Here is a 21,503-nt window from a genome sequence, read left to right on the forward strand (position 1 = left end):
AAAAAAGTAATAGTTTGATTTGGAGTGCTGGTATTACTGTCTCATCAATTATTTTAAAACTTTCATTTATTTGGATCTCCACTCATAATTTTTAAAATCTTTAAAATTTCTTTTCTCCCCCTAAATAATACCAAAATTATTGTTATAAAAATATTCCACCCATTCAAATGCACACCCCCACACCCTAAATAGTCTCTCTCTCAAAACTCAAACAAAACTCACGACAATGGAACCTCTCAAAATCAATGGAAAAAATTTATAGTGATTAAGAAGTTTTTTCTATGATTCATTATGAGATTTGTTAATCTACTTGATTTTTTTTTTTCTTCTATTATCTCTTTTCACACACACACAACACAATCCACTTTCATGTTTCTCTGGTTAGTTTCTATGCGATTCATCCATAACTTCACTATACTTGTATGCTCTCTGTGTGAGCAAAACTATACAGGATTTCACCTCCCGGTTGACCACCCAAGAGTGGTCCGACCTCCTTTGTTTGCTTACTTTTGCTACTGCTTCGGTTATTTGTTTCCAAACAAATAAGGTTCAGTTACCTATTCCTGAACAAATAAACAATGTTTGGACCTGTGTTTCCGAATTTCGGTCATATGCTCGAGAGTTCAGTCTCGAAAAAATAACGAATAGCTTTTATTATTTTTGCCATATATTTCAAGACACTTAAACTTTACAAGATCAATCTTCTCTGAGCTAAAAACACCATCACATTTATGAACCTCTTCTGAGCTTTTATTATTGTACTCCTTTCATCTCGAAGAGTTTTGGTTGTCGAAAAAAATTATACTCATTGTCATTGCTAGATAAATGTATGTAATTAAATGATTGTCACCGTTGCTGCCGGAATATTACCTTCAAAGGGTTTCCAAGATTTTGAGACAAAGGTTTAAAAAAATTAAATTTTCAAAATTATCCTTTGATAGTGTTTTTTTGAAAAATATCAATGTCATAATTATACTTTTTATGTTAATGAATTTAAAAAAAAAATAAAAAATTTATATTATTTTTATACTTGATTTTTAAAAAGGAACTAATATTTTGAAACAATAAAAAATGAAATGAAATAATAATATTTTAAAACGGAAAGAGTATGTCACATCAAAAATTTCAAACTCAATTCAAAATTCTTTTCAAAACTAACTCATAACCACCTCCTATTGGCCACCCCTGCCCTCTAGGCATCCCATTTTTTCGTTTTTGTTTGTGTTTTGAAAGCAAGTGTATAGCAAATATATTTCTTTTCTTTTTTTTATAACAAAAATAAACATAAATATGTTTCTTGCTCTCTATAAACAAAAAACAACTGTACGTTATGTACTAGAATTTATTCAGGGTCGTGACAAGAAGTAAACAATTAACAAAATGAATTCCTTACTGAAAATGTGTTCTTTACAGGTGAAAATGGGGGGTTCTTTGTCCCCCGTCTGAGAATTAAAATGACAAACGAAAATGCATGTACAAATGTATGTACACAAGAACTGGATACCGAATATGTACACAACCACCGGATTCTGCAAAGAGAGGAGAGGAGAAGAACCCTTTAGTCGCTAATGTCAAAATATTTCGGATCTGATGGGAAATGGTATTCCACATTTAACTGCAAATCAAAGAGCGTGTCATGTTAGACCAATATTTTAATTACAATCACAAGTCGAATGGTGAAAAACTCAAGTCCATGGGAAAATCACAGCCTCACAGACTATGTGATGCTCAAAAACATAAATAAAGTACTAAATCAGCTGTGTTATAAACATAAATGAAGCATACATATCATCAATTATTGTTTCTGATGAATATCATCTTTCAAGATTATAATATTTGATATTCTGACAATAAACAAGCATTTCGCACAAGACACCTTAGATCAAACTAGTATATCAGAATTTCAAAAAATGAAGCATATGATAACTACTGCAATTTTTTGAAGGTTTTTGTTAGAATAAAGTGTACAATGCTTGTTCAATAGCATTTCCATAGTAAAACTATGTTTCCAATAATGGTTCTCCAAAAGACACAAGTGAACAATTAATGATGCTCACGGTATATGACTCATTAATTTACTAAAAGCAAATACCCAAATTCCAAATTAATGCAAAGTGAATTTTAAATGCTAGAAATTCTTAACCAACAAATTAGGATTGCACAAAAGAAAATATATTGAACTCATAATAATCAAAGAAAAGTTGAGCTTGCTAGTAGGCCAAGAAAAACAACTTGTTGAAGCATTTTAAAGCATATGATTGCAGTATTACATTTACCTTGCCCTCATCAGCATCTGAGTGACGTTGAGGGAACACTACCCTCATATCATTATACAAATAAAAGCGCCGTTCACTTTCAGTCTCCATGTTAGTCGTTGATGGTGCAGAATGAGGATTAGATTTACACTTGCGCACTGTCCTTGAAGATTTCTTAGGGAAAGGGCATAAAAAACGGAGATGAAGTGCATAACGCAAAACTCCAGAACCCATAGTATTCTCATTGACCTTTGGCAGGCTATGTGCAAATTTGCTTTCAGAACTATGGGATGCATTCAATGTACTACAACCCAAGGGCAGCGACCCTATTCCTCCTATTTCAGATTGATTGGTATCTCCAGTATCGTCAGTTTCCATCATTGTATGTACAATATCAACTCCAATTGAGTTAGGAAAACCCCCGCTCTTGTTGAGGACATTGTTGAGATCATTTTTCATGTCAGGATTCTTATGTCTTCCATTACCCAGTACAGAAGCTGGAGTAGAAGCAGCTAGAGCAATTTTTTGGCGCAGGAATGTCTGTATCAAATTAAATGTAGAGTAAACAGGCATTATAAGAATCTTAAATTACAATAACGAGAAGAAGATTAACAAGAAGTAAACAACTTTGAAATCTCACTTATGATTCATTATAAAGAAACTGAATTCTATGCACCTCTATGACTGTGCTTGGTAGTCCAGAGATTGACCGTCCAGCTACACAACTAAGCAGGCTGTACCATGCCAATTTTAGGCTACAGCAAGCTATAATTTTTCAGACCAAAATTTGAGTTGAAGCTGAGCCCAGAATGTGGAAATCATATATTCAGATTATTTATTTTGGCAAGTACAAATAAATCATTGAAAGATAGCAAAAATATTTATAGAAACAAATGTCATACCCCCAAACACGACACAACATCCTGAATACCTAGGCAACCCTCATTCTTAGGAGTCATTCTTACTCAACATACCCAAAGATGCCTAAGCATTGCAGCTTTATTCCAATCATTCAATGATCTGATACCTAGGCCACCCTCATTCTTAAGAGCACAAACAGAAATCCAATTGACTTTTGCCACTGACTGTTTAAGCTCTGCCCCAGACCAGAGAAAGGCCCTTAAAATGCCTTCAGTCTCATTTAGAAAGCTTTATTACAGGTTATTTGTTCCTCCCATTACTGAAGTAGCATAGTGGGGATCTAAGTAGGGTGGCATTGTTGCCTCTATTTTTATTTATTGCCAAAGCAATAATGAAAGAGCAACTGGTTGAAACTGATCTAACTCCAAAAATTCAAGCACCCTTCTTCAGTGATGACCTCAGGGAGATTAATAATCCCTTTGAATTAGCTTTTCTTACAAGATTGATTGAGCAGGCAGGTTGGGAAGGGAACTAAACCTTCCAAGTGGCATCCAGCAGGAATTTAACCTATGAAGAGTGACCATCTTTGTTTTCTGCCCTTCCCAAGTTTATCATCACAAAAAGGTCTCAGTATCTGTTCATTATCTCAGTAAAAAATTCTGACTATCGTTGTATACAAGCAAATCATGGATTTTCGATAGCAAGCCAGCTCAATTGGGGAGGTTCAGGCATGCATGACATTAGTAGTGTAAGAAAAACTAATGTAACCAAACCGCCTGCACAGGATTGACTGAATTTTGGTTTTTGGTCTATTTTTCATAACATACGGTCTATTTCGGTTTTGGAATTTTTGACACCGATACAAACCAAATCGAATGAAATATTATATTTAAATACATTTATATTTTAATTCTTTGAGGATTAGAAGATAAGTGGCTAATAATATACTATTTGTAATAAAAATCAGAGAGGAAGACATTTATAGAACAACTTTCACTATTTTTCTTCATTTATTCCCAATGTGGATTCTACAAATTTTATAAAATCCTTTAAAACCATATGAACCCTCTTCTATACCAAACCGACAAAACCAAACTGTAAGCATGCATACTAGCATACAGTCTATTTGGGCTCATCAAACAATAAAACCAAAAGATTTGGTTCAGTGCTAAACGTTCCGTCAATCCCAACCAAACCGAACTGCTTACACCCCTACATGACACTCGGGCTCAAGCTGGTGCTCTTCATGCTAAGCAGATGATGACCTCAACTAAGTGTAGCAAGTTAGCAACAACAGTGACACCTCTTAACCCACTATGCTCCAAGCCAACATTCACTTCATTTACTTGCTTATATTTTCGCCATTCTTTTGTTCTAGTTTCGCTGTTGTAGTGTATGTGAGCTGAGGTTCCCAAAGCAGACCAAAGTTAACACAACATACAGAAAACAAGTTACATATTATGATATAAATCTATGAGAAAATTATGCAATTACCCATACCAAAATGCAGATATATTGTCACCAGTTTAGATACTAACACAACTTGCTGTGACAAAAAGGCTGAAGTTTCAGTCTGGGAAATTTTCTCTTGTTGATGAATTACTCATGAGAATTTAAAAGATTTGGTACTGTTCCACAGCCACATACCTTGGTGCCAGCAGGCATGTCACTCAAATCATATTTACAAAAGAAAGTGTGAATAGGCGTCTTCTCAGGATTACTGAGAACCTGTCAACAGCAATTCAGTCGGTTAGTATAACCTACTGGAAACAATTTAGTCTGTTAGTATAAAAGAGCCATCTGCCAAGCAATATGGCCATACAGCATATTTGAAGGCACTCACAGACTCACCACAATAAAATGAAGGATTTGTTAACACGTAAGGGCACATGTTAAAAAGTTTAAAAGATTGTATATTCTGCATCAAGTACATGTAACAAAGAATGTACAAAATTTTTATGCCTTCTTAGGGCAAATGTTAACAAGACCCTAAAATGAATTAGGTGACATTCTTTCAATCAAGGGTACACTTTTGTCTCAAGGTTTTGTCTTAAGACATTCCAATTCAAGACTAGAACCTTGGTCTCAAAGAAGCTATCAATTTTGATATCCCAGCACAAAGCATTACCACAGTACCAGCGATTATAAGCGAGCCAGTCATCAATGGATATAATCATCTTCATTTAAAAGTTCATGCCTGCTTTCAGTCCTTTTTTTAGTATTTTTCACATCACTGACCATTTTGAGCCTCAACTCCCATTTAATGGTTATATCAATTTGTAGTCACCGTGGTTGGAAACCTCGATCCAGGTAGAAGTAGTGTCCTTTTGATTAGTTTTAGTTGATTAAAAAAAAAAAGAAGATGCAGACAAATAGAGCACAAAATTCAAAATGCCCACATGGTAAAACATCTTACAGTTATCCTAGATTTTGCAAAACAAATACCTTTGATTTATCCCTTGCAAAAAACTAAAGACAAAAATACAAATCTCCAAATATTTTAGGTTTACCATGATGTCAATTTACTCAAGCCTTTGGCTTCAATTCACTCAGGTACTGGAGGCCAATGCAGCAATAAAGAAGCTCAAAAAGCACCCACAAAATCCGATAGCCCAAGCAATCCTTGAATTGGGAGGCAGTACATTGGCGTATTTATCATCAAATAATCTCCAATTGTTCTTTAAATTTTTATGGCAAAACTAAAGCAGCTTTACGAAAATATATATCATGTAATGATTCACATGAAGTTGCAAGTTAAACAAAGATGTGGGTTTCAAGCCATTGTCACCGGGTAATGATATCTCTTCTTCAATATTGGTGACCCTCCATTATTCAGCACGTTCAATTTCATTCAGAATCCTTTCAAGTATTCAGGTTTGTAGCAAAACTGCAAACTATTAGCATCTGAATCCTTGACTTTTCTCGAGAACATTTTCTAATCATGAACTCCTATTGCAGAACAAGTCCTATTTCGCACAAACAATTGTAGGTACTCATAAGCCCTCTGAAATCTTAATAGAATACAATGACTTTCTAATGCTGCAGGATCGTTGTGTAGCTTAATGTATTGCTCTTATGCTCTAGATAGACACAAAAGCAAGACTAAACATACCTCAATTTTGATTGGGTCTGGTTAACTTGTGCTGTTAGGGAATATGTTAAGATGGCTTAAAAGTATTGTACAAGCTTTATAGCACATACTTTCATGCAAAATGTACAATCTTTTTAAGTTTCTTAACATGTGCCTTAAGGACCTACGCTAACAAAATCCATTTTGTTTCGGGGGAGGGGGCTGGAAGTACCAGTTGTATGCACCCTTTCATAGGTATTCGCAGGCGGCTCTTTTCAGCTCGAGAGTAATCAATGACAAGACTCCTTTTCATTTTAGGGCCTCTATGTTTATTTGACGGCACATCTGCTGCAAGATCTATTGATGAATAATACAATAGGTGTTTATTTCCATCCACACTGGTAACTGCAAATGGAAGCTTTTGGGTATGTGGCGAAAAATTTCCTCCAGTAATATTAAGAACAGCAAGGAAACCATCAATTTTCTGCACACAAGAAATCACATATGAATCGAAGTAAAATAGATGTAGATAAAATAAAAAGTTAAATGACTATCTAATGTATTTATATATATGTACAGTACACTAACCTGACTGGCCACTCCAGATAATAAACGACCAGATAGAAGGGACTCCTCAAATGAACCAACCAACGACCTTCTAACAGGTTGTCCACTCAAAGATCTGACTAACTTAGCACATTGAGGTGTAAGGGTTGAATCCTGACCCCAGTGGCCATCAATTCCATAGGTACTTTCACGGGTGAATTGATCAATTTTTTTCTGCATAGGATTAGCATCTTGAAATAATTTGCTTGCCATTCTAAAATTCTTATCTTTCTGGGAAGATAAAATGCCAGAGATAGTTCCGTTAAGTGACTGTTCCATATCCTTCAAGGTTAAGTAGCTGTCATCTAACTCTTTTCTGGTAGCCCCACACCTTCCTGAAGTTTTCATTCCTCCAGAGTATTTTGGACCAAGAGGAGACATAGACAGCGGAGACGAAACTGCTTTGTTCGGTGGAATCATTATTTCCCTGGTTTGGTATGCTATTTCAGTTGTTCCTCGAAAGGAATTTAACCCCGTTGAAGTCGGAGAAAGATTGAGAGACTGTGACTCCTTGTTCTCAAGCAAAGGGCCATCAGTGAAGAAACCTGAGTTGGTCACATAATTATCATCCAGTGAGTTATACCTTTCTGAGAAACTAGCTGTGGACCATATCAAAGGACTGAAATAGCTAGAGTTGCCCATATTAGCCTTCTTATGCTCCTGAAGAGCAGTAAATTTACGGGAATCACTCTTATTAATGGTGCCGCCAATGTCAAGAGATTCACCATCAAATTGATCTGGTATAATCATGCCATTCAAAGGAGACAATAACCGCTTCCTGGCTAGTGAGCTAGTGGCCTCAGTTTCATTACTGTTGCTACTGACCAATTTCGAAGAAAGGTTGCCATCTAGTTGGTTTCCCTCGAATGCATTGGTAGGGGAATCCAATTCCCTGGGTTCAAACCCAACAATCCTTGAAACAGGACTATGCACATTCCGTCCACCGCTACGAGCGAACAAGCCATTCTTTTCAATGGGACCAATCCTCAATCTATGTATGTGGGTCGTACCATCCTTATATAAATTGAGAGCATCTGGATCCTTCGAAAGCTCCCTTACAGAAGAGCAAGGGAAATCCCCTGAAATTCGATTTCCTGAGTGACCTACATGGACTCCACTCAAATCACAGCTGCTCAAACTAACAAGCCGAGGCGGAGTTTGCACAAATGTGCTCAATGATGCAGCTACTTCCTCGGCAATTTTGCTGGAGGAAGCTTGTGGCAAGCCCATCACTGGTGTTGAGTATATTGTTCTTCCAAATGTCTAAAGATTCTTCTTCTCTCTCTCTCTCTCTGCTATTTTTTTCCAATCTAGTTTTTTTCCCTACACCTCATATAAGAGCATTTTTCACATGGGATCAAAATCTGATACCATGTTCCTAAGAAATCAATGGAATTGAGTAGTTCACTACAGTGCCATATAAGAAGATCAGAAGTTAAAGATCTACCACGTGCTATAATTGCACATGACAGACCCAACTGACTCTCATACTTATGCAACTATCTATATATTGAATGCATCCTCAATCCACCATGAGCTCCCCCATACAAATACAAACCAGAAGTCAGAACAGCAGCACAGGTAGCAGAATGAGTATTGCCTTTAGGCCAGCAAGCAATATGAAACCACTGCTTCATGGTTTATTCTAAAAACCAATGCCCAAACCTGAGATAATATGCCAAGGAAAGTCAGTTCTTTGAACTTGTTACGATTAAGGAATATGAAAAGGGTATAGAAACACATACGCGCAACACTTTAAAATTTTCAAATTCACCGAAACAAAAAGCACCTTGGGATTGGACTAATAATCTAACAAAATACAGAATCACACAATGGCTAAGAAAATTCAAGTCTAGACTAATAATCTAGCTAGGCATGGTATCCCCCTTCTGGGAGACTATGGAATCCCAAGATGGGGTGGGACACAAAATTACTAATTGGCTAAATTACAAAATTGATAGGATTTTGTCAATCCCTCTTCATAATTCCGGTCCAATTTAAACATGGGATATGATATACAATCTAAAGGGATTGATAATTTAGGAGGAATGTTAATCCTACATAATCCAACCTGCCTAAACAAACAGATTAAAAACGTCATAGTAGCAGATGAGGCTGCTTGTCTTTATGAATAAATTTTTTAAAAAATCCCGTCACAAATCTCTATTATTGTAAAATTCACATAAGCTTATTAAAGCTGGTGTGTCCACTAGTTTCCAGTAAAGTGGCATTGCTCTATCAAGAGAAGGATGGAGAGGATTTTATCTTTTGGAGAAGAGAAAACTTTTTAAGCACTAGATGCCAAACTCATATGCAGCAAGAACAACAATAATTGAGAGTTCTACGATAAGATTTCCATGATCCAATTTTTCCAAACACAACCAATAAATTGTCTGTCATTTGATTATCATAATGCTTACAATACATCCAAAACCTATTTCTAAAATTGAAGAAATGAAAAGCCTGAAAACACATGACAAAATCCAAACAAAAGTAAACACAGAAATCCCAGTTTGACACCAGTCTGATTAAAGAAAAAGTTGAGGCCAACCCAATTTGTGTAACTCAATCAACAATCATGAAACACAAAAAGAGGGGAAAAAATCACTTGCGACACAATTTATAAAAAATAAAAAATAAAAAATAAAAATAAAAAGAAGAAGAAGAAGAAGAAGAAGAAGAAGAAGAAACTCATATTTCACCTGTAAATCGCACCGAAGTAGGAACTAGAATTTCAAATAATTTTCCGTTTGTTAGCCCAGAAACTGGACGAAAATGAAAGAAATTAAACTATAAATCCTGGATTTATCAACATCGGGATACCCGATTAATCAAAACCCACCTCTCAACTAAACCCAGAACCTTGGTTTAAGAGAACAGAGTTCTTTCATGTTTGAAACCAGAAAGCAACACATCATACACAAATACATAACCTTTTTATGCACACAAGTACATACACATATGCTTGGATGCTGAGAAAATGAAAAAGAAAAGAAAAACTAAAATCTTCCCAGCTCATATATACACACAAACACAAATAAAAACACCAACCCAGAAATACAAAGGGGCTATATCGATGCAATCGAAGCTACTAAACAAACAAAATAGACCCACCAGGGCAGCTTGCGATCATTTATGTACAACTTTCTTGAGCATATATACGCATAAACAATACACAGATCGATCCGAACTATCCAAAAAAAACAAATTTTTGAGAATCGAATTAGAGAAAATCAAAACACACCCAAAATTTGTTCGATTTTGCTTCTTTCTTTTTCTTAAGCTTGGTTTTTTTTCCTATAATGGTTTTATTTTATGCGGTGCTTGGCATTTTATATCTGTTTTTCTGTTCACTCTTCTTTCTCTCATTTTGTTTCTCTCTCTAGATAATGGGTGTAGCTGGTTGGAGAGAGAGAGAGAGAGAAATGAGTCATTGCTCAACCAGAAATTTCTGGCTGTGATGTGCTTGGGCTCATAAAACCACAGGCTTGCTATTTTCTCAGTTGCGGCCCATCTTTTACTAACATCTCTGTCATACACCTATACAAAAATAAATAAAATTAAAAAGAAAAAAAATAAACAACAGGTGTTTATTGACAACTACTTTTCCATAGCCTTATGTAATGCCATTACCAAATAAAAACGGAAAAATTGACCTGACGAATATCTTCAATTTTGAGTAGTAATAAAAGTCTATCAAAAGAAAAAATAAGTATTAGTTAAGGTCCTCCACACCATTTGATTTCGTTTATTTAAAAAAAATATCAACTTTGTCATCATTCATCTTTCTTTTCTCTATATACATTCGAATCTTTCTTCTCCCTCATTCATTTCTTTGATCTCTCTCTTTCCAAACCTTATAACCTAAGTCCATCATCCTCTTATTCTCTAACACCGCCACCTCCGCCTCCTCTACTCAAATGATTGCTTCATCGTCGCAGACTCCCACTCTGGCCTCGTCCATGTCTTCAACGCCAAGTTCCAAACCTCCCTCCTCTACCTTTGCAGCCACACCCGTCCTGTTTACTCCGTTCGCTATCGTGAGGCTGAGCCCTTGATCCATCTACTGAAGACTAAAGAATGAGTGATTATGGATAATAATAAACTCACGGATCTTGAAGAATTTGAAGGACCTGTACGAATTTGGAAGACCTTTTGAAATTTTTCTATGCTCTCGGTTCCATTGCTATTCAAGAAGTCCATTGCTCTTGGGTTCCGAGTTTTGATGGTGCATCAAATGGTAGAGTTGGGTTTATTGACTAAATTTGCAAAGAAATTTCAGAAAAAATCAGATGTGCTAGAGAAATCAACATGCAAATAATTTTTCTAACTACATTTATAGAGAAATTTTAAATACAAGTCAGATTGCAAATGTGTAATGGCCAAAGAATATCAACATGGCAGAAAAATTTCAAAGAAAATAAAATGTGTCAAAGAAATTAACATGTAAGTAAATGTAAATTTCTCTGACTACATTTGCAAAGAATGTAAGGCTGCGTTTGGTAAGGCTTTCAAAATATAATTATATCCATTAATTTGAGTGTGTTGTTTGTTTGGAGCTTTCAAATCATAATTCTACACCTAGTTCTCAAAACTCAATTCAAAACATAACCATTACTTTTCAAAACTCATAACCAAATATATAATTCAAAACTCTTTTCAAAATTCAATTCAAATTAATATTTTAATATTTTAAAAATATTTTAATTTTGTTAAGATTTTAAATATTTTAATATTTAAATATGTTACGATTTTTTAAATTTTTAAATTTTTTGAATATTTTAAAATATTTTAATTTCAAAATATTACGATTTTAATTTTTTAAATTTTAAAATATTTTATAAAAATAAATTCAAACTCTATTTTATAAAAATATTTTTAAATATTTTAATTTTTTTGTTATATATTTGGTTACGATTTGAGTATAAAATTGTGAAAGTAATATGGAGTTTCGAGTTATGTGTTTGTTATGAGTTTTAAAAATAATTTCTTAATTGAGTTTTGTTTTATATGTTTGGTTACGATTTGAGTGTAGAGTTGTTTTTAAATTTAAAATATTAACATTTTAAATTATTTAAATTTTTTGAATATTTAAATTATTTAAATTGTTACAATTTAAATTTTTTGAATATTTATTTTAATTTTTTACTTATTAAATTTTTTAGATTATTTAAATTATTTAAATATTTATGATTTAAATTTTTTGTATATTTATTTTTAAAAAAAATCATTTCTTTTGTAGTATTTTTAATTAAAAAATTGATTAATGTTATTTTTCTGTTAATAATAATTTTTTTAATAGAACTTTAAAAAGAGTTTGGTTATGAGTGTTGATCAGAATTTTCAATAGTGTGAAAGTAGTGTGTTTTGTTATAAGTTATAATAATTTGAATTAAATTTTAAAAACACTTTCCAAAACTCATAACCAAACAAATTTTCTTACTTCACATGTCAAATCATACTTTCAAAACTCAATTCAAAACTCAATTCTACACTCTTTTCAAACACTATAACCAAACAAATTTTCTACACTCAAATCATAATTTCACAACTCACAAATTCAAAATACAAGTTATACTCTCAAATCATATTTACAAAACTCTATCAAAAGCAACCTAAATTTCTCCAATTCAGGGGTGTTTGGGAAGAAGTTTTTTTTAGCTAAAATAGCACTAAAAGACAAAATAAGCTAAAATAGCCAATAAGACAAAATGTCACATCAAACTCAGAATCATTTCACTTTTTCTCTCACAAACATCACATCCAACTACAAAAAATCTAATCATCTTTCTAAACACAAAAATTTTAGCTTACTAAAATAGCCAAAAACTAAAATAACATACTAAAACGGTAACTTCCCAAACACCAACTATATTTGCAAAAAAAATTAAATGTGTCAGAGAAATCAACATGTAAGTAAATTTCTCTAATTACATTTATAGAAAATATAAATTTCTCTAATTACATTTACAGAGAAATTTTATATACAAGTCAGATTGGAAATGTGTGATGGCCAAAGAAGATCAACATGGCGGTCAAATTTCAAAGAAAATCAAATATGCTAGAGAAATCAATTTGCAAGTATGTAATGTGTGCAGTGAAAATCAAATGCACAAACACACAAATACACAAATACACTCAGAAAAATTCTAAGGGGATTGTGATGTGTCCTGAGAAATTCCAGTAAAAACTCTAGTTGTGTGTGAAATTTCTCTAAGTTATAGATTTTCTCTCTTGTGCATATGAAATTTCTCTAACTTGCATATAAAATTTCTCTACAAATGTAGTTAGAGAAATGTACTTGCATGTTAATTTTTTCTAACACATTTGACTTTCTCTGAAATTTCTTTACAAATGTAGTTAGAGAAATTTACTTGCATGTTGATTTCTCTAGCACATTTGACTTTCTCTAAAATTTCTCTGCTATGTTGATCTTTTTTGGCCATTATATACTTGCAATCTAACTTGTATATAAAATTTCTTTGCACAATGTTGTTAGAGAAATTTACTTATCAGAAATTAGCGAATAACAAACAACTCAAAATCAACTCCACTAGTCTAACAAACTTCACTGAAATTAATATAAATTAATGAAATTTCTCTAATTAAAAGTCAAAGAAATTTCACTGACTGAAGGTAGCTAACTCAGTGAAATTTTGTCAAATTATTTTTTTTTTCCAAATTTCATATTCGTCATAGATCTTGTTTGATAGATCTTGACGAGAGCATTCCAAAAATATATTTTTTTTTGTTGAAAATAGACATTTAAATCAAAAATTATTGAATTTTTAAGTTTTTAAAAATTTCTAAAAGTCAAAGATATTAAACTGAATGTAAAACACAAAGGTATTTTGGTCCAATAATTTTGGATGTAAGAGGCACGTGTTTTTGACCTCAGGTAATATGAAAGTTTGGGGTGTCCTTTATATCCTAAAATTGTAATATTAGGGACCTTAAAAAAAGCCCAATAAAAAATTAAAAAAAAAATCAACAGTAAATATATTAAGGAAAGGACTTCTCTAGACTATACAATTAGGTCTGTGAAGGCCCATCACGGGTCTCATTTTGATGATTTGAACCGTTTAATGTGTAGAACTCGTGAGTATTTCATTCTTGCAAAAACTTACATTAATCAAATATTGAGTCCCTTGATCATAATACACTTTTTGTTAACAATTTATTTTTAAAATTATATTCACATTGACAAAAATATAATCCGATCGAAAGGCTATCGATTAATGTAATTTTTTTGCAAGGATGAAATACTCAACGAACTTTTACACATTGAACCGTTCAAATAAGGGAAATGGAACCATAATAGGCCTAGTACAATTCAATCCACAAAGTAAATTAGAGACAATCCCTTCCCATATATTCACTGCCAAAAAATGACAGCCGCTTATATTAATCCAACATTTTTATTTTATTAGTAAAATTTGGAATAGTGTATAACTTATCTGTAGTCTACTATTTGAATCGGAGGGTTCAGTTTGATCATTTTGAGTTTCTTTTATTATTTGAATTGTTCAATTTTTAGTGTATTTTAAGCTGATCCTTCGTACACAAAATTAAGTTATTTTAATCACATTTGTCTTATTTTTTGTTTTTTGTTTTGTTTTGTTTTGTTTTTTTTTTTTTTGTGAGACAAATGTTATGAATGATTTAATCAAAATATACCAAAAATTAAATTAGTTAAATTTAATAAAAGTGACCCAAAATGGGCCAAATGGACCCTTCAGTCCAAACAGTGGATGAGAGCTATACCTTTGAAATAAGGGCATGAAATGGAGGTTTTCTTTTATTTCAAAAATGGTTGGTATTTCACCGTGTCTAATCTCGAACATATGTAATCATTCGTTGATATCTCTTAATTACTGAATTATTTCTCACTGGCCAAAAACGCTTATTTTCTAAAGGGAGGAAATGCAGGACAAGTTTTATACATTGAAATAATGTACTCGACGGGGTTTAATATATTTAATTTTTAATATATGTAATTTTTGGTTTATTTTAACGTAATTTTTTTACAAAAATAATATAATCAATGAGTTCTATATATTGAATGATTTAAATTATCAAGTCAAGTCAGTAAATTTTTAAAGATTGGGCAATATAATTTTTAAGTTGATGAGAACATATATAAAATTTAAAAATTCAAATAAATTTGAATAGACGTAGGCAGAGACACCAAATAATATAAACAAACAAAATTGTACATATAAATATATAAAATTATTTGCTAATTTATTTTTTTAATAATAAATAAGATTAATTAAAAATTTAACATTAATGAACAAAAGAAAATACACCTATTAGAAAGGGATCATCGAATAAGTTGATAGTAAAAAAAAATTACATTTTATAATAGTATAAAATAATTTAAATATGTTTTTTCAAAAATTATTTTTAATTTAAAAATTACAATAAAATATTTAAATATAATAAAATTAAATTTCGTACAAAATAAAAGTATATGGATAAAAAAAATGGCAAGAAAAAATTTAGAATGGTATTCTCATTTGATTTAAAAATAATTCTAAATGACCAACAAATTTTCACATATAACCATCATTTTTTTTAAAAATGAAAAAAGATATTTCACAAACCATCACTTTTATTAGAAAAATAACATTTATTTCTATTAGTTTTAGCAAAAGTCACTTTTTAGCAATTTGAGCCAAAGTTTTTTCATTTTTTTATTTTAGTTTGTTTAATCGACAATCGAGATTAAAAATAATAACAATAATAACAAGATCCACCATATTTCGCAAGTGCCCAAAAAGTCTAGATGAATAATAAAAAAATGTTTGAGATTACAAAAAAAACCCCATAATTGTATCCATAATGATGTGGTATTATATGTGTCAACTCTTGATTTGCTATACACTCAATGACAAGTGACCCAACTCTCTTACCACATCATTGTGGGTGAAAGTGTGGGTGCGTAGTATTGCTGGAACAATAAATTATTACATGTAACTCATAATTTCTTTTTTATTATTATTAGCTTTTTTGGCTTTCGAAGGTTAACAATGTAATTAGAGTGTACTAGTAAGGATCAATAAGTCCTTACAAAAATAGTAAATGCCAACAAATTAATTAGACAATTGCTTCGAAGTTCTTTTAGCCTACATGAAGATGACTTTTATTGGTGTCTTGTTTTAGGAGAAAATTCAGAAGAATTTATCAATAAAAATAAAAGAAGGAGGAAGAGAATAGTGTCAGAAATTGAATTTTATTAAGTAAACAAATGTTTACAAGAGTACCTTCACACTTCCACAGTTTTCAAAGGGAATTACAGCAACGAACAAACTAACTTAGATCTACTCCTAAGAAATTGAAATGCAGTGTGAGAAAGTAAAGAACGGAAAGAAAAAAATATAAAGTAAATAAACTGATTTCTGGATCTAGATTTGGATCTGGTTCTGATTCCCTCTACTATCAGCTTTCTCCTCTATTTATAGGCTCTGGTAGTAATCGTCGAAGTGACTGATAACTACCGAAGTGGATGATAACTGTCGAAGCAACCTTCAGGATCATGAGATATGGTTCCAAGCATTTTGCCTCCACTAAGCCATTTCTTGCAGTTGGGCTTCCCTTCTGAATTTGAATTTAAATCTTCAAGAACCGTTTAGCAATATCACCTAACTCATTTTGATTGTTCCAGTACTTTGTAGATCCATTGCCATTGATATAATTTGCCACGTGTCCTCTGATGATTAGAGACCTTTACTAATTTCTCAAGTTACCCTTGATGGACCACATGTCAGGCTGTGATTGGCTGATACAAAATATATGGTCAACATTACCCCCCGCACTAATATAACCAAGACTTGGCAATATTAGTGGATCGATGCACTACTGCCCACGTTCCAGGTGTGCATGGTAATTAATTGTTCTGGAAGTATAACTGTCTTTAAGCAACGTTTAAAACACTAAACTTCTCCCTGTACTTGAACCTTACTTCTACTATTTGTGCAACCAAAGAGACTGATACATCCTTGATAGCTAATCAAACCTTCTCTTTCATTGATCAAGCATATAAAGAGGTTTTGGACAATGATGGCCGACCTCGAAAGAACTCTCATGCATTTATTCGTCATACTTACCATTCTCCATTTATATAAGCCACGGAGGTTTTCACAGAATATACACCTTTAGAACAAAAACTTGCGCATACGGACCTCGAAGGCTCTTCATCTACCCCAAAGGTCTCTGCTTGGGATGAGGCTATCTCATCCTCTGAAAAAACTACTAGTTGGAATACCTGGCCAACACCAATCCAACCTCAGACAAAAGAGCGAATTCACCATAGATTTGTTGAATTCGATGACCTTACTTTGGTTCTTTCTTTTTCTTGTAGCTCAGTGGTATATCCTTGTGTACCATTTGATCACCTCCGTTGCCTGGAAGACAATTTACTTTCGGCATGGTATACCTCCACTTTGCCAACCAAAATAGTATGAAAGACTTCCCATCCAATCAAAGCTCTAGGGCTAAGTCCTTTATACTTGGCCAAGAAGGCAAAACTTTGCTCTTCTGACTGGCTAGAGTGTGTGAATGAGCCCCAATTTCCACCTTCCTTTGGAGTGGACACAGCTGCACCTCTTATTCCTCACAATCCTAACTGGATTGAGGAATTGAAGCTCACCTTCTTCGAGGACCAGCGTTTTGCCCCCTATCAAGCCCTAGCTCTTCCCACTGCCTACCAATAGTATAAAGCCCAAACTTTGTTTGCTGTTTTCTCCCACTTATCCTTCAAAGTGCTTCGAGGTGACACTCCGCTCAAGAACCTTCTATGGGCTTGTGATATAGTCTCTTAAAGTCATACCCTCAATCCAGCAGCCCAAATAGAACTCCATACCTTCCTGGACCAACTCCATCTCCTGCTCAACTGGCATAAAAATGCCTTGGCCAACAACAAATCGTTAGAAGAGATCTCTGCCACTTGTATTTAAACCCAACACAAAACAGAGAACCTCCTTGAAGAATATGAAGATTTCAAGAACCATGACTTAGCATATGGAAAGGATGCTGATATGGATGGAATGGATGAGGTGGAGAAAACACTAAAGCAAACAGAATTTGAGATGAAGGCCCAGCAGCTTTTCCACCAAATAAGGGTGCACCAACTAGAATGACCCCAATTAGATAGAATAGAGGAAAGGTTAGAGAGAGAACATGTGTTCATTGAGTTCTACTAGACTAAGTTCCATGACCTCGTAACCTTCTTCATTTCTTATTTTTACGATATTGAGAATGTAACCAAATAGGCCCCTCAATGTAATCATTTATTTATTCAATAAAATATGGATTTCTTGCTTCTAATTCTATAATTGTTAGTATGCATGTCTTTGATCTCAACACTTGACCATATTGGCAAATACTAGTTTTGAAGTAACCCATTTATTTCAAAGCCAAGTCAAGCGTTTTGAAGCACACTTTCCCTCTTCAAAAGGTAGCAAAATGTTCATTTGAAGGAAATTTTCTTGGTAGAAAGTCCAAAAATGTGCTTTCAACACCTTTAAAATTAAAATATGGGTTTCTCCTTTCCAATTTCATGGTTTTGTATTTGCTAATGTGCAGGCCTTTAATCTCAAACTCATTAACATATTAGCAAACACTAGCTTTGAAGTAACCCATTCATTTTGAAGCCAAGTCAAGCCTTTCGAAGCACACTTACCTTTTCCAAAAGGTAGCAAAATATCCATTCGAAGGAAATTTTCTTGGTAGAAAGTCAAAAAAATGTACCTTCAAGGCCTTCGAAATGTTAAATGGGCCCTAACTCCACATGGGTCAAATGAAACCCAAATAGCTTGGAGCTACTTGACCTGTTAGGTTAAATGGAAAACTTAGACAAGAAGTATAAAGCCCTAATTCTCGCGCTCTTACCTATTCACTTGTCCATTTCTAACTCTTACTCTCACTTTTACTTACCTCTGTGCTTACTTTAGCTCTTGCTCCTCCTACCCTTGCTTTTGCTTTTTCAATCCCTCCTTCAACTCTCACCAATGGCTACTTCTTTCTCTATAAACCAACCAGTCATTGAACGTCTTCGTCCCTCGATGGCCTTGAGAAGATGATAAATAAAGAAATAGCCAAATAGAATGAACCAGAAGTTCACAGTGCAATCGATGGAAGGTATTTCATCCCTCACCATCACACAAAATGGGAGTATATCCTTGGCCCTATCTTTACTGAGGCTCCCGCTACACTTGCCCTTTTATACCCACACTTGGAGGATCACTACCTTTTTTATGAAGGAAAATTCAATTGAGGGAGTTGGAGGGCAACTCAACCTCATCGTTGCTGGCCCACGTTGGACGGAATAGGAGGAATGGTATGATAGAGTCGTTGGCGCCAGAGAACAAGATCTAGAGAACCTCTATACCCTTGATGCCCTTCGACTTTCTAGGTTTATAATTCCTGAGGATCCCTTCCTTATTCCAGTTGCTCTTTGCTTTTGGAATTCTGCCTTTAATTTCTTTCAATTTCGATGTGGTATAATGGCGCCCACTGTTCTTGATATGTGCCATCTTCTAGGGCTCTCACCTATTGGTGACCTATTTGGTCCTGATTACCCAGACCTTGCAGTTTCCTTCTCTACTCTTGCTTCGAATCCCTCTTACAGTGAGTTTATATAAGCTGAGAATAATAAGGAAGGTCCTGTAACCGACCAAGAATTCTTATTTTTTATTTTTTATTTTTTTTTATACTTCGTCCCAAAAAATAATGCCTGAATTCATTCCTTTTGCCAAGGCTCTGGCTTCGAAGAAGAGGATAGCCTTGGCTCCTTATGTTCTAGGCCATGTGTATAGGGTTTGTTCCTAGTTTTGTGAAAGGCCTCTAGAACTCAATCAAGGAAGCCCTAATTAGGTTCTCCAACTCTGGCTTTTTGCTTACTTTACTAACTTACATTCTCATTGCTTAAAATTTTTGGTACAAGAGCCCACCACCTACGGAGAGAAGTATGCCAAAGTCTCTTTGTACCTTTCCAATTTTGCTTATTATTTTCCTTACTTTCGTAACTTACCAGCCTTTATTCATCATTTATTTTTTTGCCCCTACGATGCTAATGTGGGGCCAGCATGGTTGAGGGCCTTGTTGGCTGATGTGACCTGTTCTAGGCCTATTCACAAGGAAATGTGGGCCTCGATCTTAATTCCAAGGGAGCTCTTCATTGGTACTCTAAACCCCAGGGCCTACAAGTGCATTACCGAGGCTTACTGCCCTGACCAATTTGCAAGGCAATTTAGGCTTACTTAGGGGATCACAATCCCTCTCAACAACCTCTCTAATTCTAACCTTGATGCTAGAGATTTGAAGGTGCCAAAACCCAGGCCAAATGAAGCAATGACTAGGTTTGTAAAGGACTTTTCTAACTTCGAATCTGTGCCCTTCATTGGCCATAGTGGGGTCATAATTTCAAAACTGGTGGACAACCAACATGGAGGTGTAGCTTACCACTCCTACCCTAGATTTGCTAAAAGAGTTGGATGTGCCATCCCAGGGTGGGAAGGCCAAAACTAAGGAGGTTGGCATCACCATTACTTCCACCCCTGCTATTTTAGCCCCGTCACTCAAAATTACTAGGGCTGCCACCTCTTTCTTTGACTTTTCCCCCCCTCTTTTACATTTTTCTTAACCTCAATGCTTCTTTTACTGGTACAGGGGCTTCGCAGGAGGTCTCACCTCAGCGAGCACAGGCCCTTGTCATTTTGAAGGCTAGACAGTAGGAAATAAAAAAAAGAAAGGCCCCACTCAAGCTTAAGCCTGTAGAAGAGGCACCTGGGGTCCCTTCAGCGGAAGAGAAAGAAGAGAAATAAGAGTTTCTCTTAAAAAGGAGAAAGAGGCCAGCCTCACCTACTGCCAAATTTATCATAGATTTTGCTCATGAAGTAGCAGCCAATGTAGTAGAGAAAGAACAGGCCAAAGAGGTCATTATGTTCCAGAGGTTAGAGAAAAAGAGGCAACAAAGAATCTCAAGTGAGGAGGCTGTTACTACTGAGGTAACACAAAAAAAGACTATAAGGAAAAACACAGCTGCTGAACATCATACTCTTTGCAGCTCTCCAACTACTTCCACTACAGCTGCTAATAATCCTCTTCAGCCCTTTATGATGCCCTTTGTCTCTTACATCATTTATTCTAGCATTGCCCTTACTCTTCTTTCTTTTAAAATGCAGTAATAACTAGCCTACCTCTCTCCTATTCAATGTCCAGATTTTTTTTCTCTAGGGGTACTAAAAGGCCAACTGAAAGGCCACCTCTGAGCCCCACAGAATTAGAGACCTTGAAGGGAAAAAGAAAAGCAGACACCAGCTTCCTAATGAGTGTAGAGCCCCTACAAACAATACTTTCAATCCATGCCTCTACGCTTCCAATAGCTTCTTCCTTAATTCCTTCGAGGCTTGATGTGCCCATCATTCTCTCATTCCCATCTTCTAGCACTACTGAGTCTCTTAGTCTGCCATTGGTGTCCATTACCTCACCTATGCATGTTTCCTTATCCTCCAGAGTCATGGTTACCCCCTTGCCTTTTGAGAGTACCCTTGCTGCCATTCTTGTTCTAGTGGCATCTAGTACTTCTAGGGGTGGCACACCAATACTTCCCCTACCATCCAGTTGCAGTCCCACTTCCTTAGACTTGCTGGTGGCCAGGACCATGGATGCTGCTGAGACATCTTCTTCCCTTGCTTTCGTATTAATAC

General features: G+C 34.5%; 1 protein-coding gene across 2 annotated transcripts; it reads right to left on the reverse strand.

The window, feature by feature from the left end:
• Positions 1-1,365: 1,365 nt before the first annotated feature.
• LOC114312541 (uncharacterized) lies at positions 1,366-10,451 on the reverse strand. 2 transcript variants are annotated; one of them, XM_028258778.2, is made up of 6 exons: positions 9,907-10,451; positions 6,775-8,457; positions 6,419-6,670; positions 4,764-4,844; positions 2,277-2,795; positions 1,366-1,615 (listed from the first exon to the last, which is right to left on the reverse strand). In XM_028258778.2, exons 2-6 carry the CDS (start codon positions 8,020-8,022, stop codon positions 1,559-1,561), a joined length of 2,157 nt encoding a protein of 718 aa, XP_028114579.2. In that variant the 5' UTR covers positions 8,023-8,457; positions 9,907-10,451; the 3' UTR covers positions 1,366-1,558. The 2 variants fall into 2 exon arrangements, with proteins under 2 accessions (XP_028114579.2, XP_028114577.2); XM_028258776.2 differs by having other exon boundaries at positions 10,037-10,384.
• Positions 10,452-21,503: the final 11,052 nt, after the last annotated feature.

The sequence above is a fragment of the Camellia sinensis genome, chromosome 15 (assembly GCF_055761805.1).
Source record: "Camellia sinensis isolate YWXY chromosome 15, ASM5576180v1, whole genome shotgun sequence".
Lineage (NCBI taxonomy): Eukaryota > Viridiplantae > Streptophyta > Magnoliopsida > Ericales > Theaceae > Camellia > Camellia sinensis.

Bases quoted from the DNA above. Each gene is read 5' to 3' on its own strand.
- LOC114312541 (XM_028258778.2), bottom strand. From the start codon at position 8,022: ATGGGCTTGCCACAAGCTTCCTCCAGCAAAATTGCCGAGGAAGTAGCT. The intron at 6,671-6,774 runs GTTAGTGTACTG...TCTTGTGTGCAG, and splicing joins TATCTGGAGTGGCCAGTCAG to AAAATTGATGGTTTCCTTGC. The intron at 2,796-4,763 runs GTATGTGGCTGT...AATTTGATACAG, and splicing joins ACATGCCTGCTGGCACCAAG to ACATTCCTGCGCCAAAAAAT.